The sequence below is a fragment of the Tachypleus tridentatus genome, chromosome 4, assembly GCF_004210375.1.
Source record: "Tachypleus tridentatus isolate NWPU-2018 chromosome 4, ASM421037v1, whole genome shotgun sequence".
Classification (NCBI taxonomy): domain Eukaryota; kingdom Metazoa; phylum Arthropoda; class Merostomata; order Xiphosura; family Limulidae; genus Tachypleus; species Tachypleus tridentatus.
The window spans coordinates 61,030,460-61,047,404 of NC_134828.1; the positions used below are offsets into that span (position 1 = coordinate 61,030,460).

The 16,945-nt window shown below is 35.1% G+C and overlaps 1 protein-coding gene across 3 annotated transcripts in view; it reads left to right on the top strand.

Annotated features, from left to right (window-relative positions):
* The window catches only part of LOC143249244 (very long chain fatty acid elongase AAEL008004-like), a 73,639-nt gene extending 58,198 nt beyond the window's left edge, over positions 1-15,441 (top strand). For all 3 annotated transcript variants that reach the window (XM_076498745.1, XM_076498744.1, XM_076498747.1), the window contains 2 exons: positions 1,626-1,762; positions 13,262-15,441. In XM_076498745.1, coding sequence (XP_076354860.1) covers positions 1,626-1,762; positions 13,262-13,549 — 425 coding nt within the window. In that variant the 3' untranslated portion in view covers positions 13,550-15,441. The remainder of the gene's footprint in view (positions 1-1,625; positions 1,763-13,261) is intronic.
* Positions 15,442-16,945: the final 1,504 nt, after the last annotated feature.

Here is a 16,945-nt window from a genome sequence, read left to right on the forward strand (position 1 = left end):
CTCAAACTGCACTTCCAACAAATAAATGTATTTTCTGCTTAATTCTATCGTTTATTTGTTTGTTTTTACTTTTGCCCAAAGCTACACGAGGGCTATCTGCGCTAGCCATCCCCAATTTAGCAGTGTAAGACAAGAGAGAAGGCAGCTAATCATCATCGCCCACAGCCAACTCTTGGGCTACTCTTTTTACCAGCGAATAGTGGGAGTGATCGTCACTTATAACGTCCCAGTGGCTGAAAGTGTAAACATGTTTTGCGAGACGAGGTTTCGATCCCGTGGATCTCAGATTACGAGTCGAATGCTTAACCACCTGGCCATGTGTTGTCCCCATCGTTTTATTTTGACATTTGGTATACGTATAACTAAGTGTATCAAGTGAATTACATTTCATGGCAAAATCCCATGAGATTATTTAGACATTTTTGTTTTGTTTTTCATATTGATGTATCATACAATGCTTATATTCAAGTAGTTTCTTATAAAGCTGTATTTACTTAAAGGTAATATAAAATTACATTTTATAGCACACGTTATTTTTATCCCACATTTGGTAAATAATTATATGGTTCAAAAGAATTACTAAAATCAACATCTCATTTTCTTTTACATTCTCGTAAACGATATAGAAAATATAATTTTTAAAGTTTTATTAGGCAGTATTATAGACAGCCAACAGAAGTTGACCCAAACGTTATTAAGTAAAAATTGTACTTGCAGAGTGTTAGTCCACGGATTGTGAAAGTCTGTGTTATTTATATTTATTTTAACGCAGTCCAAGAAAGGAAAACTGTTATTTTATTTAATAACTAGTGAAAGTATATAGCTCTGGTTGGAGTCAACGGATACTCTAAATCAAGAAATCAACAAATAATGCTTTCAGTTTGTAGTTTATACATTTAATATTTATACTTAAGATGCATAGGTTGTACTTTTGTTGCTAAACAACATGACATAAAATCAATTGTTGGAACGCTTTGTTACCAAAGTGCACTGGCTTTTCTAAATATTAGAAATAGGTATATAAAGTACCATTTCATTTCTGTGGATTTTTCAATAGCTTGCCATATTAAAAAGATGCACACGGTTATGGATAAGTTAAATAGTAATACCCAGGTGCACACCCTTACGGTCCACTTAGTATGGGTGCAAAGTTTCCGATTTCTATGTTTTTTTTTCTCTTGACGTTATAGCGGTCACACTTCTATTCTATGTGGTTTTTCGCTAGCTTGCTTCTTAAAAAGATGTGCACGCGATTACACACATAAATAAGTAATAATACCAAGTTGCACACCTTCAGGGTCATTTTAGCATCGGTGCAAAATTTCAGGTTTCTCGATTCCTTCCTCTTTGAAGTAGTGTGGTCATATACACACAGACACGCCCTTTTATTATTCTAAACGAAGTTCAAAACTGATGAAAATCAGTTCTTTAAAACGTCGCAGTAAAATAAAACAATAGTTTTTCTTTTTTGGACGTATGTTTATTTGTTTGTTTTTATTAGAACTACTAGACAAAGTTAGGCTAAAATAAAAAAAGAATAGCAGCAAGAAAAATACAACCGTAAGAAAAAATAATTTTACTTACATAACCAATATCTGACTCTTTTTTATTATTATTTGTGGCAGGTGGCCATAACGCCTTCTTTCCGTTCATCAATTGCTTTGTTCACACTATCATGTATGCCTACTACTGCTTGGCTGCTATCGGACCTCGCATGAAGCCATACCTTTGGTGGAAGAAGTATCTGACCATGTTGCAAATGGTAAATTAGATTGGCAGTCTCTCTTGGTGTAAATGAATAATTACATATTTGATATTTGTTTCACACCACCGTTTTAAAGTAATTTCCTCAAGTTTCTTTACAGTTTTCATTATAATTATATATGTGAATCTCGATATTAACATTTTAAAACTATTTATTATTCGACCAGGTCTTAAGAAATGTATTAACTCTATAGATAAAGATAAGCTTTGCCAATCTATTAAATAAACACAAAATTCAGCAATGAATTAATAATTTATCCAGAATAGTTTTGTAATCTCATTTATTAATTAAAATCAGTAACACAATTTATCATTTACTGTAAGTCAGATGTACCTATTAGCTTAGCAAATTATCAGGAATGTCATATGTTATGTATACAAACACACCAGCGGGGACGCCGATACAGAGGTAAGTCTACGGATTTCCAACACTAAAATCAGGCGTTCGATTCCACACGGTGGACTAAGCACATAGTCCGAAGTGTCTTTGCTATAAGAACACCCACATGCGTGTAAACGGCTACCATCATAATCTTGGAATGTGCTTTACGGTGCATAAAATCTTTCAGCTGTTATCGTGTAACGTGCAAAAATATAACATTATGCAATGTATCAGAGCTTTTTAATTTAAAAATCGATGTAACTATAAAATAATTCACTTCTTAATCATCAACTCTTAAAAAGAAATAGAACTTTCGGAATTACATCTTATAAATTATAATGGTAGAATGTACTAAAACTTGTCGTATCCATTCTCTTCTCTTTTCCATTAGGATCCCTCCTAGTGACACAACGGTATGGCTACGAACTTCCGACGCGAGAAACCGAATTTCTATACCTGTGGTGGGCGGAACAAAGATAGCCCATTGTGTAGCTTTGCGCTTAATTACAAATGACATCTCTTTGCAGTATTTATCTATATATATATATATATATCGTACTATATTATCATTGCCACTTTCCTGTCTCGAATTTTTATAACCCTCATTAGAAGGTACAGTATTAAAGTTAGAAAGTTAATATTACAGCCCAACAAATATACTTTAAAAGTATGTGTTAACATTTCTTATCCTGAAGATCGGAATTTATTGTCTCCAAACCCGTTTCGGAGATATGCTGCTGCACTATGTATTACTTGTACAGTGAGAGTGTAGACAGATCTTTCCATGCTTCCATCAGAGTCATTCTCATACCATGTGAAGAAACTTCTGCTCTCTATGGACAAACGAGTTGACAAGTGAATATCTACTCCTGTCTCTATTCCAACCATTCCTTTCAATGACTACCCGGGTCCACTTTCTTCGTCCCTGATTTCTGGTGTCTGCTTGGTTCTACTATCCTTGGCTTCGAGATGTAGAACAATTATTTGCCTGTCATTGATAGACGACTGCATTGTAGTGTTAACTGACTGTATTGTTCAGGCAATACTCATTCTATTCCTAAGATCTTGACACGAATTTCATGTTATACCCGTCCATAGTAGAGTCCTACCTGCCAGGAGTCACGGAAGGCTCAAAAATGGGTCTGCCATACCTTTACAGTTGTCCTACTATTTTGAACTGCACTGCTTTCCAGCAGGTCTGTACCATGCATGGTAAGTTAGATGTCAAAGCCAAAAGGAATCTTCAATTAAGTTCACAACTATTATATTTTCTACCACCAGTCCCAAAATCCTATGGGTCAGAAGGCCAGTGGGAAGTATACTTCCCATACCCTTTCCGTCTTGCTGTCCAATGATCAGGAAGTTGCTGGTATCCAGAGTATTGCCAATACTCTCGGTGAGAGCTCTTCTCGTGGCTCTAATACTTTTATTTCTTATCCCGCCTTCTTGGCCATCAAGTCTCGGGCAGAACAATCATCTCTTTCCTTCCGAGCCGATTGTCTCTATGACTATAACTGCCACTTTACAGTGGTGGAACTCAGACTTGCTCATCATTGATATGGTTCACTATGAGATGCTGTGCCATCTCTCTTCTGCCTCTCTTTCTATTCTTCTTGTTGATTGTCTGGTAGTGCAGCATGACCAGATGGTTAGGTGGCTCGGTTCCTAATCTGAGGGTCATGGTCGAATGCTCGTCACACCAAATATTCTCGCTCTTTCAGCTGTAGAAGCATTACAAAGTGATGATTAATGCTCGTCTTATTTGGTTCCTCAAATCAAACAGTCTCCTCTCACCCATTCAATGTGGGTTCTGTTGAGAGTGCTTTACCACGGACCACTTTATTTGACTGGAAACGTCGATCAAGAAAGTCTTTCTCAAGAGAGAACATCATGTTTGCATGTTCGTTAACCTTGAGAAAGCTAGTAGCACTACGTGGGGGTACGGCATTTTGCGAGACCTCCACTTCTATGGGTTATGAGGCCATTTACGCATTATCATCCAGAACGTTTTACTGGACAGGTGATTCTAGGTCTGTGTGGGTTCGACACTTTCCATTTCTTTTCCACAGAAACTTGAAGTTCTTCAGGGTTGTGTCTTGAGTGTCTCTCTTTTCAGTATCAATATTAATGCTATCATTATCCATCTACCTTCTACTATTACAAACTGGCTCTATGTTGATGACCCCACATCTCGTGTCTGTCATCGAACATGAGGTTTCTTGAGTGGCAGCTTCAGACTGCTCTCAATTGTTTGTTGAAGTGGTCCACAGCAAACAATTTTACCTTTTCTTTCTCCAAAACTGTTTGCATGCACTTTTGCTGCCAAGGGACATTCACCCTGATCTCATGCTCCGTCTCGGTGACGTTCTTTCTGTGGTCTTTGATGCAAAGTTCTTGGGGCTTATCTTTGACAGTAAGCTGACTTTCATTCTTCACATCAAGCAGCTATGCGTCAAGTGTACAAGAGCACTGACTATCCTCCATTATCTCTCTTCCACCACTTCAGGAGTGGGTCAATGTTCTATGCTCAGGATTTACTATGCCCTCACTTCATCCAAACTGGACAATGGGTCTCTGGTTCCTCCAGAACCTTGGCCTTGAAAATGCTTGACCCCATTCACCCTCTTAGAATACATATCAACTAAACCATTTCATTTTGATATAATTCGAAAGAATATATTATAGAAGGCAAGCCCGATAACTTACAGAGAGTGGTCTTTTGTTCTTCAAGGGTAAAAAATGATGTATTTTTACGCAAAAATTACCACTAGGTTTAATACGCTATGAAATATTTAGAAAGGAACACGTATAGCCCATTTACAATTCTCTTACTGACGCAGTATTATATCTACCTCAGGCAGAAATGGCGCCCAAAGAAGCTTTAGCGGTAGCGTTGCGCAACAAGTAGACTCACTTTTTAAATGTTAATCTCACTATCATTAATAAATTCTTAAGCTTTTTATTGAACATACGTTAATAGAAATGACGCAATAACTTATCTGTTTGTATATATATATATATAATCAGACTATAAATCACCTTTAAAAACTATAGTAGCGATTTATTAGCTTGACGACATTTCAAGCAATCGCCCTTCTAAAATCCAGAACCAAACCTGTCGGTTAATAACAATTACAGCAACGTTTTGAAAGGAAACAACACAAAAAACATCATGTAATAAGAGAAAGAACAATCACTGCTTCTCCTCTGTCAGCTTATTTAGTTACAATGTCGTCGCGGGAACAAATATTATGCAAATCTGTTTCTTCATTTTTAGCAAGATTTGTAACTGATGTCACAGCTGTGCATTGGAAGCTGTAAATTTTCTTTCGACATTTCTCTGTGTTACTTTGTTTTTGTAACTGAGAAAGAAATGACGTAATGGTGTTGTAGGTTGTGTAGATGTTTCGTGTATTGATTCATCTGTAGTTGAAGTGTAGAAATGCACTTGAAGACGTATGTGGCAAAAAAAACGTTCGACGTAGTGTTTTTATTAAACTCATTTAGATGCTTTTAATGGAAACAATATTTAAGTCTTTCTTTAGCATACCCATCTGACTTTCCGTTAGGTATAGGTTCTTGGGTATTTTGACAACAGAAGTAGGCGGATGTCTGTCAAGAAATCTCTTGATTTCTGTTGTAAACCTCCATTCCATATGAAGAGGGACGACTCGAGGTCTTAAAACATTACCTTGATAGAAAAGATACCCGAGACAATGGTTTTTTAAACTATGCTCCACGGAGCCCTTAGGCTCCGCGAGGAAATATTAGAATGTTAATATTTTTAATAAAACTATAAAATTGAATAAGAATACTCTGTACAAAATATTAAAAATTAAAATATATCTTTAATATAACACATTTATCACAAATTGGGCCTTTTAATATTATATTCTGCCTAACGCCAGACGATTTTATTTAGCTTGGAGAAAGTGCTCGCAGTGAAAGTGTTAATACAATTTCAATTAACTTCGACAGTGGCATCACTGGTTGCTAGTACGTATGGCACCATCTCAAGATCGCATGGGTCATTGGAGATGCAAGATACCCTAGTAATTTTCGTATGAAACATCGGTCAACCCTGAGTAGTGATGTCAACTGTCTTTTAAAAGCCAGGTCTTGATTAGCGGCTAAATCTCGAACGAAATGAAACATGACGTTAGAACTGAAACTTGTTCAGATTTGAAAGATTGTGATGTAACTATATGTAGTATCAATTGTTTCAGTTTCAAAATACACTTATATAAAGTATAATTATATTTATAGAAATTATAATTGGTAATTGTTAGGTTAGGTTAGATTCGTTGTAGTTTAATTAGACAAACTTGGTATCAGTGAACTCTATAATGTCATACGCCCGCATGATGTCATGTTTCATTTTGCTTAATTTCGTTAGAGATTTAGACGCACGTCAGATCTGGCTTAATATTTTGTTATTTGGCTTAAAAATTTCTGTTAAAAAACAAAACAAAATTCTTAAAATAATAGGTTACCCTTTTCCTTTAGAAAATTATATTATTCTTGCGGCCTAGCCTTTTTTCCACAAATCTTTATTTCTGACTTCATTATGGCAACACTTATCTTATGTCAGAAAGTCATTGTATGATGATAACACTCAAGTGCTTGAACGAGTTTTTATTAAGAAGTTATTTTGTGTCCACGAAAATACGTTTGAAGTGCCAAAGATATAATAATACGTTTTTAGACAGATAAATAATTTGTTGTTACCCTTATAATAGACAAGTGGCTGAATATCAATAATAAATCTGATACAAGTAAAATTCTTCCTAGGCCTAGGCCTAATGCGTATTCATCGGTGTTATCGTTATGTGCAAGCACTTTAACGCAGGATGATGCAAGAAGCGCCGAAACAAGAAAGAAAATAAAGTATGATGAAAGTTTTATTGAATACGGTGTTGCATGGACAGGTAATGAAGATGGACCTGGTGTGTTGTGTGTGTAGAACAGTGTTGAGTAACATTAGTTTGCATCCATCAAAGTTAAAACGGCATCTAGATACCAAACACATCGAATTAAAAATCCAGCTTCCGACTACATTTCGTTCGTTTGTCCATCTGGACAACAAAGGTGCTGTTATTGCTTCATATCGTGTTAGTTACAGTATTGCAAAAGCAAATGTAACTCATACAATTGGAGAATATTTGATAAAACCATGCGCAAAAGATTTGGTAGAGTGTACGATTGATGGGAAACTTCATAAAAACATTAACTCTGTGTCCCTTGCCTGGCATGGCCAAGTGCGTAAGGCGTGCGACTTGTAATCCGAGGGTCGCGGGTTCGCGCCCGCGTCGCGCTAAACATGCTCGCCCTCCCAGCCGTGGGGGCGTATAATGTTACGGTCAATCCCACTATTCGTTGGTAAAAGAGTAGCCCAAGAGTTGGCGGTGGGTGGTGATGACTAGCTGCCTTCCCTCTAGTCTTACACTGCTAAATTAGGGACGGCTAGCACAGATAGCCCTCGAGTAACTTTGTGCGAAATTCCAAAAAACAAACAAACAAAGTGTGTCCCTTTCTGATAACTTGGTTTCTCGACGAATGAAGGATATGTCAGCAAATTGCTTAACGGAGTTAATAAGGCAAGTAAAAGCGAGTCCAACTTTTTCGCTTTAGATGCATGAATCAACAGATGTCGCAGGTTATGCGATATTGCTTGTGTTTGTTCGCTATATTCACGAAGTTAGTTTTGAAGAAGACATGCTAATTTCAAACCTTTACCTTCTTAAACAACAGGCGAAAAAATATTTAAACTGATCTATTTATTTATAGAAAAACATAAGATCCAATAGCAGCTTTGCTCAAGTATTTGTAATGATGGGGCTCCAGCTACGATTGGAAAATTTTTAGGTGCAGTGGCACGCATATAAAAGAAAAACCCGAACATCGAGAGTATCCACTGCTGTCTTCATCGTCATGCACTTGCAATGAAACTAATGCCAGAAGAATTAAAAGAGGTATTGGGTGATTATTTTATAAAAGTAACTATTTTTACGACAAGACCACTCAATGCGAAAATCTTCACTTTGCTCTGTGAGGATATGGGAAGTTTGCATAAAAATTTGCCGCTTCATACTGAAGTTCGATGACTTACTTGGGAAAAAGTGCTTGCTCGGTTTTACGAACTGCGTGAGGAGATAGGTTTCTTCTTATCTGAATGTCATTTTGAACTTGTATACAAATTAAGGGACAAATGCTGGACACAGAAAGTGGCTTACCTTTCGGATGTATTTGCCTATCTAAATGAAGTGAATGCTACAATGCAGGGTACTAGGGTAACGTACTTTAAAGCAAAGAGTAAAATGGAAGCGCTTCAATGTAAGCTAAAACTTTGGGTTAAATGTATACTTATTGAAGAACTTGACTGCTTCGGAAATCTCAGTGATTTTTTTTTACTTATGAATGAAATTTTCTTAAGTGAAGATGCAAAGGTTTCAGCCTTGCAGTAGATATCTGATTTGTGTACAACTATTGGGAAGTACTTCCCTCCTCAGTTAGAAAAACTACTGTGGATTTAAAATCCCTTTGTTGACTCTGCAAGTACCAACAATTTGCCTTTGAAAGAGAAAGAAGAACTTATAGAAATTTCAACTGATTACACCCTGAAAACAAAATTTCAGCAGGAAATTCAGCACAATTTTGGATTCAAATGGCCGTGGAACACCCTGAAATAAGTAACAAAGCTTTGAAAATGTTGATGCGTTTTCCAACAACATATCTTTGTGAGCAAACATTTTCACTGCATACAGCTACAAGATCAAATTTAGATACAGGCTAAATAATGAAGATGATTTGCGCTTACAGGTAACAACCATAACTTCAAATATTGAACTACTTTGTGAACAAAAGCAAGCCCATTTGAGCCACTAATAAATAAATAAGTACACTGTACTTTTATTGATATAAATTTTGCAAGTAGACATTTTTGAACAAGTAGGTAGAAGTAAAAATTTTTCTTTAAATATTGATATTTTAAATAAATTTATATTCTAGAAACTTGAAGCAAACTTTGTCTGGTGCTAATGACGCTTGTTTCTACTTTTAGTGTATTTTTTTTGTTAAGGCTTTGGAATGTTTCTTCTTTCTGATGCGAAGCTACGCATGTCTAAAAAGTTTGGGAACCCCTGCCCAAGATCCGCCAACTGAAACTCTCATAAGGTTACCTGAATGAGTTTGATCGTTAAATGTATTTCCTCTTGACAACAAATTCTATAAAAAGTGAAGGGTTTAATCATGGGAACCAAATTGTGTCTCTCTTAGGCGAACATTTTTGTTGATTACATTGAAGATTGTATATTTCATAACTAGAAAGGCACTCTCACTACCTTATATTGTAGATATACTGATGTGTTTTTTTTTTCGGTATAATTACATGTAGTAATGGTGAACTCGATATATTTTGTTCAGTTCATTCAATCTGTTCACTCGTCACTCCAATACACGTGTTTTACTCTCATCAAACCATTCCATTTCTTGATATAAATATTCCGTGACTGATTATGGCAATCTAGCGATATTTGTACGTTATAAACACACATAGCAACCTACATTTTCATTCCAGTCATCCTCAATATGTCGAGAGAAATATTCCCAAATCACAAGCTACCAGATTACGTACGTTCAGCACTAACGACCGCGCCTTTAATAATAAATCTATCAAAGTGTTCCACTTCTAAAAACGTGGCTACCGTACTTCATCACACTAAATATAATCTATATAAAAACAATAAATATCCGAATTTAGCTTTCCAGAAACTACTTAGTTCAAGTCATGTCAGTAATTATAATACCAATACTGTATACAATTCAAAACTTCCAAAACACGAGTCCTACTTTGATTTAACCAACACACTCCACAAATCATCAACACATTTCCCATTACTCTTACGTTTCACCCATTCAACACACAAACAACACGTATATTGGTTGACAACATCCACATCATAACACAGAACAACACCATCAGTTACATGTTCCCCAACAAACCTTTAATTTCTTATAAACGAGTTACTGACATTAAAGATTTAATCGTCTGTAGTCAACTTCCAAACAACATAAAACTATTATCTGACACTCAAATTGGTCCGTACAATTGTCAGAGGACTAGATGCAAAAACCTGGTTATAGAACATCTGTTAGTGGCTCTAAATCAATGTATTCTTCGAATAGCCATTTCACCTGCACAACTAAATGTTTAGTTTATTACATTATTTGTAACAACTGTGACCACTGGATGCTCACTGAACATACACGAAAACACTTATGTAGCATCTTGATCAACGATCAAGATAAACCTGTAGCTCAACACTTTAAAACAGTTGATGATTCTCTTGAGTATTATATATTTAAAAACGGCTGGTATGGGTAGATAAAGCACTAACAGAGGAGCGAACAACGTTTCGATCTTCTTTGGTCATCGTCAGGTTCACAAAGAAAGAAAGAGTTACTGACCGGTAACTGACCACGTTTGAAGGCGGTTGTGTAATTGAGTGTAGGAATGTAAAGTGCGTGCTTAGATGTTGGATATATTTATTAATATAGGTATAAAGGTGTTCCTTTGTATTGGTTTATTTTGGGCTTGAGTTGTTGTATAAGTAAGATTTCTTTAATTTTGTGTTTGTTTATGTTGTGCTTATTTCATTTGCAGTGTTCGAAAACGTGTGAAGGTGACTTTTTATGTTCTTTGAATCTGGTTTCCGTTTTTCTACTTGTTTCTCCAATATTGAAGTCGTGGCAGTTATCACATTGTATTTTATAAATAATGTTGGTGTGGTGTTTGTCAGTATAGTTTTTACATAGTATAGACCTATGTTTTGTGCCTGGTTTTTGGATAAATTTGTTATTAACTGGGATGTCATATTTTGTTGCTAGTGTTTGCCAAATGTTGGTTATTTTTCTGCTGATGTCGGAAATATATGGTATGCAGCAGTATATGGTTTCGTGATGTTTTATTCGAGAGATATATTTACGTTTGTTGGTTGATTTTGCTTTCTGTCTAGGTGTGTGCGTATAATGTTTTTACGGTTTATGGAGGAAACTTATTGATGTTGATAAAGTATTGTTTTATTTTGTCTAATTCATCGTTAATTTTGTCTGGTGAGCCTAGTTTTATGGCTGTGTTTATTTGGTTTCTTAGTATGTTGAGTTTTTGTTTTGTTTCATGTGCTGAGTCCCAAGGAATGTATAGTCCAGTATGGATGATTTTTCGGTGGATTTCTGTTTTAAATTGTGTATCGGTTCCTGTAATTTTGAGGTTAAGAAATGAAATTTGATTGATTTTTACCTGTTCACATGTGAAGTTAATGTTGGGATGTATAGAGTTAATGTGATTGAAAAAATTAACTGTTCATTTTGTTGATGTGAATTCCATAATCGTGTCATCCACATATCTGTACCAATATAGTGGTGGATGTAATGCTGTGTTAATTGCTTGTGTTTCAACTTATGTCATAAAAATATTGTCTAAAAGTGGTGATACTGGGTTGCCCGTGCTTAAACCATTTGTTTGTATATAGTTGTGGTTGTTGAACATGAAGTTTGTCTTCATTGTGGTGAATTCTATGAGAGTTGCTAATTGGATGCTAGGAATGTCTATTGATGGGTTAGGGTCTCGGATATGGAATTCTAAGGCTATCTTGCAGGCTTCTGTGGTTGGGACTTCTGTAAAGAGAGATATAACATCGAAACTGGCCATTGAGGCCTTATGATTAAGTTGATTAAAGTTAGATTTGAAATTAAAGAAGTCTTTGATGAATGAGCTGGCTGATGTTACATATTTCTAGAATGCCCATGCTATGCATTTACCAAGATTGTAATTAAACGATTCCTATGTGGACATTATTGGTCGTAATAGACAATCTGGTTTATGAGGTTTGGGGATGCCGTATATTTGCGGTGTGCGTGAGTTGGTCTTGCTTAGGTAGGAATAAAGTGTTTGTGAAATTGTGTTGGCTTTTTTTCATTTTTAGTAGTATTTTGTTTAGTTGCGTTTCGTGTGTGTTTGTTGAATTTATGTGTATTGGTTTAAATTTGTTTGTGTCTGATAGAATGTTTGTCATTTTTAGATGTATTCATTTGTGTTCATTATGACTATAGCGTTTCCTTTATCTGCTTTTAGAATTGTAATGTTATTGTCTTGTTTTTGGTTCTTAATGGAATTAATGTCTCTTTTTGTAAGGTTGTTTTTTAATTTTCTGTTTTGTGAAATTATATTGATGGTTTTTTGAGAAAATTCTTTGAAAAAATCGTTTAAGATGTTGTTTTTAGGTGTTTCTGGAAAATACAAATTTTTAATTTTTCGAAGTTGTCTTCTTTCCGTTGATTGCTTTCGGTTGTTTTTGTTGTTTTTGTTTCCTGTGGAAAGTATCACAAGTTTCCTGGCTAGGTCTTCTAAACGTGCTTTAATTTCTAAAGTTGGGATGTACCTAGGTGCTATTGCGAAGTTGAGTCCTTTTTTAAGTAGATGTATCTCGTCTGTGTTTAATTGTCGGTCGGTTTTGTTAATTATGAGGTTAGTCAATGGTTTGTCATGTCGGTGTCTTTTCTGTTGTTTGCATTTTAGTTTCTCTAGTTTTTTTGTTGTGGCAGATCGTTTGGTCCCTGTCGTTTCTAGTCATCATGCAGGACATATTCTCTTGGGAACTTGCTTTACATCATGCATCCTCCTCTAACACCAATCATCAAAAGCCACAGACTTAAAATGGTTTAAGTCCTTTTGGTATAAAGGAACGATTCCATTTTTAAAAACGTTTTTGAGATATCCTTCTTTTATTATTTTAAAATGTAGAATGTTCATGTAAAACTATATGAAAACACGTTACACGTTTAACTGTTTCTCAGTAATATTGTATGTATATTTATATTTCAAAATAGGTACCTCTAAAAATGATCTACTTTTTAAACAAAGTCACTAATATAGGAAATTCTAGAGAAGATTATGTTCTATATTTGCAGGATCAAAATAATTTTGATCCTTTCATTTCTTCCTTTTTTTCGAATAACAGAAACAGAATAGAGTAATGTATAAAGATAAATTTTGTTGAAAACCCAATATAATGAAATTAGTTGATTGTGATTTCTTCTATTTTTGTCTCACCTTAGGTCCAGTTTGTTGTAGCCTTTATTCATGGACTCCTTCCTCTTTATCTTGATTGTGATTTTCCTCCTGGCTTTGTGTACGTCATTATTGGAAATGCCGCATTATTTCTGGTGATGTTTTCTAACTTCTATAGGAAATCCTACCGAAAAACTAATACTAAGACAGTGAAAATTAACGCACAATCTAATGGACAATATATCTGCAATGGCTTGGAAAAGAATGGAATAGATTCCAACAACTTTCATGGGAAATGGAATATTTGTAAGAGAAAGGGAAATTATAATCATTAAAAGTTGGGGTAGATAACATCATAAATAAATAAATTCATCACTAGATGCCATGTAATCCATGTAAAAAGTTTGCAGGCAAAAACTAACCGTGGTTCTTTTAAAGGCTCAAGGCATTAAGGAGCCGAGAACAGCAGTAAATCATTCAGTTTCTGTTGTGTAGCTTAATATGTAACTAAAATTTACAAGAAATAAAGCAGCAGATATTTGGCACCAAAATGCAAGTACAATGATCTGCTACCTTTTCTGATATTTGTCTACAAAATCAGGGCTTAGACTTGTTCAGATAAAACTTAATCGTTTATGGACAGTCTCTTGACGTCCAATACGGATAATTATATAATTTTTTTGTCAGTGAAGTAATAATAACAAACATATTCAATAGCATACCAAAAAATAATTGTATACTAAAAGGTTTGATTTCATTAGATTGCTATATTTTCAATTGTCGAAAGATAACTTAATACAATTTATACAGATCACAAAAAACGGTTATTTGAGAACATTGACAGGTAATTTAAGTAGCGATTAAATAACTCGTTAATTTGTTGGCATTAATTTCGACCCTAACATACAAAGCATCATTTTCTTGAAGCTAATGGTCTACCATAACGTAATGGTTAAGGCACTCACCTTGCAATTGCAGACTACCAAATCGAATCTCTTAACAGGACATATTCATCCTTTCAGTCGTGTTGGACGTTAATGATAATTTCAATATTTGTCGGCAAAAAGTAACTAAATAGTTGGTGGTTGGAGGTGCTGACTAGCTGCCCTCCCTCTAATACATCACTTAACAATTAGGAACATCTTGCACATATAGTATCCCAGTAGTTTTGTGTGCAATTCAATAAACAAACAAACAAATCTTTGATTTATTTTGTATAAATCTGGTATTAGAACTTAGACTGCTAAACTTCTAAACTGGACCGTAAATTCCCTTAAAATATTTCTTCACGTAATATCTAATGATTCTACATAGAATGAACATATGTACCAGTTTCGTAGTGTGTGCAGATGTGAAGTTCCCCATCAAAAACCACATCTATAGTGCTTCCACGTAGCTCACAGATAGGCACAGTAAAGTCGCTATGATTATGTCTATTTATTGCAAAGATTCTTTTAAGCCTATTTTCATATATTTAACGTGTAACAGCTGTTTTTACAGGCCTGAATGTTTATTTAACTACGAATTTTCCAACACGTTAGTAAATACTCGTGTTTGGTAGATTACGTATGACCAAGAACTGGGAATATTTCAGTTATCGACTGTGTACTCTTCCAGCAGTCTTTAATGCATCCTATCCAAACCCCATACCATTCACGACATTAGGCTATTTGCACACACTACGAAACTACTAATATATTTATATATGGGTTTTCACGGAGATCTCTTTCACACACTACGAAACTGTAATTATCTGTCTAGTGTTTTACTCTTTGCACACAATACGAAGCTGATAGTCTATCCGTCTGATGTTTCACAAGGTTCTCTTTTGGAACATACTGGTGAGCCATGCTACATGTTCAAAAGGTGTCAATATACTTTTGATAGAATAGGGCATATTTAATACTAATGAATATATGTGTTTCTATATGTGTATGTAAATGTAATGCATTAATCTAGTAAAGAGTGAACGAATTTCTGAAGATTTCTTTAAAATTATATCTATATCACAACACTTAAAACTTGGAGAACTTTGGAGTAAACTTTTACATACAGATACACTTTTACTCAAAATACTAAAACGTTTAAGCATATTTACCAATAAGGTTAATTATGTAAACAGTAATTTCATATAGTTTTGTCTTTTTGGTTGAGAAATTATTCGAGATGTAAAAGTATATTTCAACTCTGATTTTGTAAACGTTTTCAATAAAGTTTAATATTGTTAAGTTTATTTTGTATTCCATACAGTTTTTAGCTATTTGTATACAAGAATTAAATACGTCACAGATCATTCTGGAGGGATCCTTTATCAATAAAATGCTCTTTTTCGTTCGATAATTGATATACTCCTGCCAATGAAACAGTGTTAACTCATTTCGTTTTATGAACACATTTGAATTCGGTAAATAGCCGTGGTATCCTAATAAGTAGTTTGGGCATGACCAGTTGGTTAGGGCGCTTGACTAACAATCTGAGTGTCGAGGGGGTTCAAAACTCCCTTCCCATCATTATACTTGCTCTATCAATCGTGGGGGGGGGTGTTATAATATGACGGTTAATCCAGCTATTTATTGTAAAAAGAGTTTTTCAATAGTTTGTGGTGGTTAAAAACAACGAGCTGCAAAATTAAGGACGGCTAGCACAGATAGCCCTCGTGTTGTTTTGCGCGAAATTTAAAACAACCTAGTCTTTTAAAAAAGAACATTTGGGCATAGATATTTCATTACTCATCACTGTATAAAGAGAGTTAACAAATATGGTAAGAATAAGTACGTCTGGGCGAAAAACTTTATCACGTTGCCTATTGGGGAATACATCCAGGTAAAAGAATTGTGTCACTACGACAGAAGAAAATATTTCTGATTATAAGAACTATACAGAAAGCATAACGTATGCAAAAATGAAAAACTGTTCCGCTAAGCAAAAGGAATGTTATTTATTCTTTGATGATAGTAAATGATTTGATGATATTACACTGACTACAACGGAAAATCTACACACCTGTGTATATTACTGCTACTATACAAAAACTCTACACACCTGTGTATATGACTGTTACTATACAAAAAATGTACACACCTGGGCGAAAGAAATGCACTACCTTAGTAGCAAAAATCAATTTCGTCTCTGATGCAGTAAAAAGGCACAATTGGATAGAATAACTACATCAACACAAGTAAAGTAGAACTGGGAACACTGCGTTGCTACAACTAAAAAATTCAAATATGACTAAAAGATATGCGTTTGTTAAACCCGGCATGGCCAGGTGGTTAAGGTACTCGACTCGTAATCTAAGAGTCGCTGGTTCGAATCCCCGTCCCACCAAACATGCTCGTTCATTTATCCGTGGGGGCGTTATAATGATACAGCCAATCCCACTATTCGTTGGTAAAAGTTGGCGGTGGGTGGTGATAACTACCCTCTAGTGCCTTCCCTCTAGTCTTACACTGATAAATTAGGGACGGCTAGCGCAGATAGCCCTCGTGTAGCTTTACGCGAAGTTCCAAAGAAACAATTCGTTCGTGTGGGAGATAAAGATGCCTCAGTAAAACACTTGTATCATTGCGATGGAAAAGATACGATCGAAGAAAATCAAACCGCGTCCTTCTGACGAAAACAAATGTATATCCTGGTAAAATAACTTTGTTACTGTGAAAGTAAAAGGAATATATTTTGGCAAAATAAGCAGTTTACCTAGAATTAAAAAAATACACCAGCTGTGTTACTGT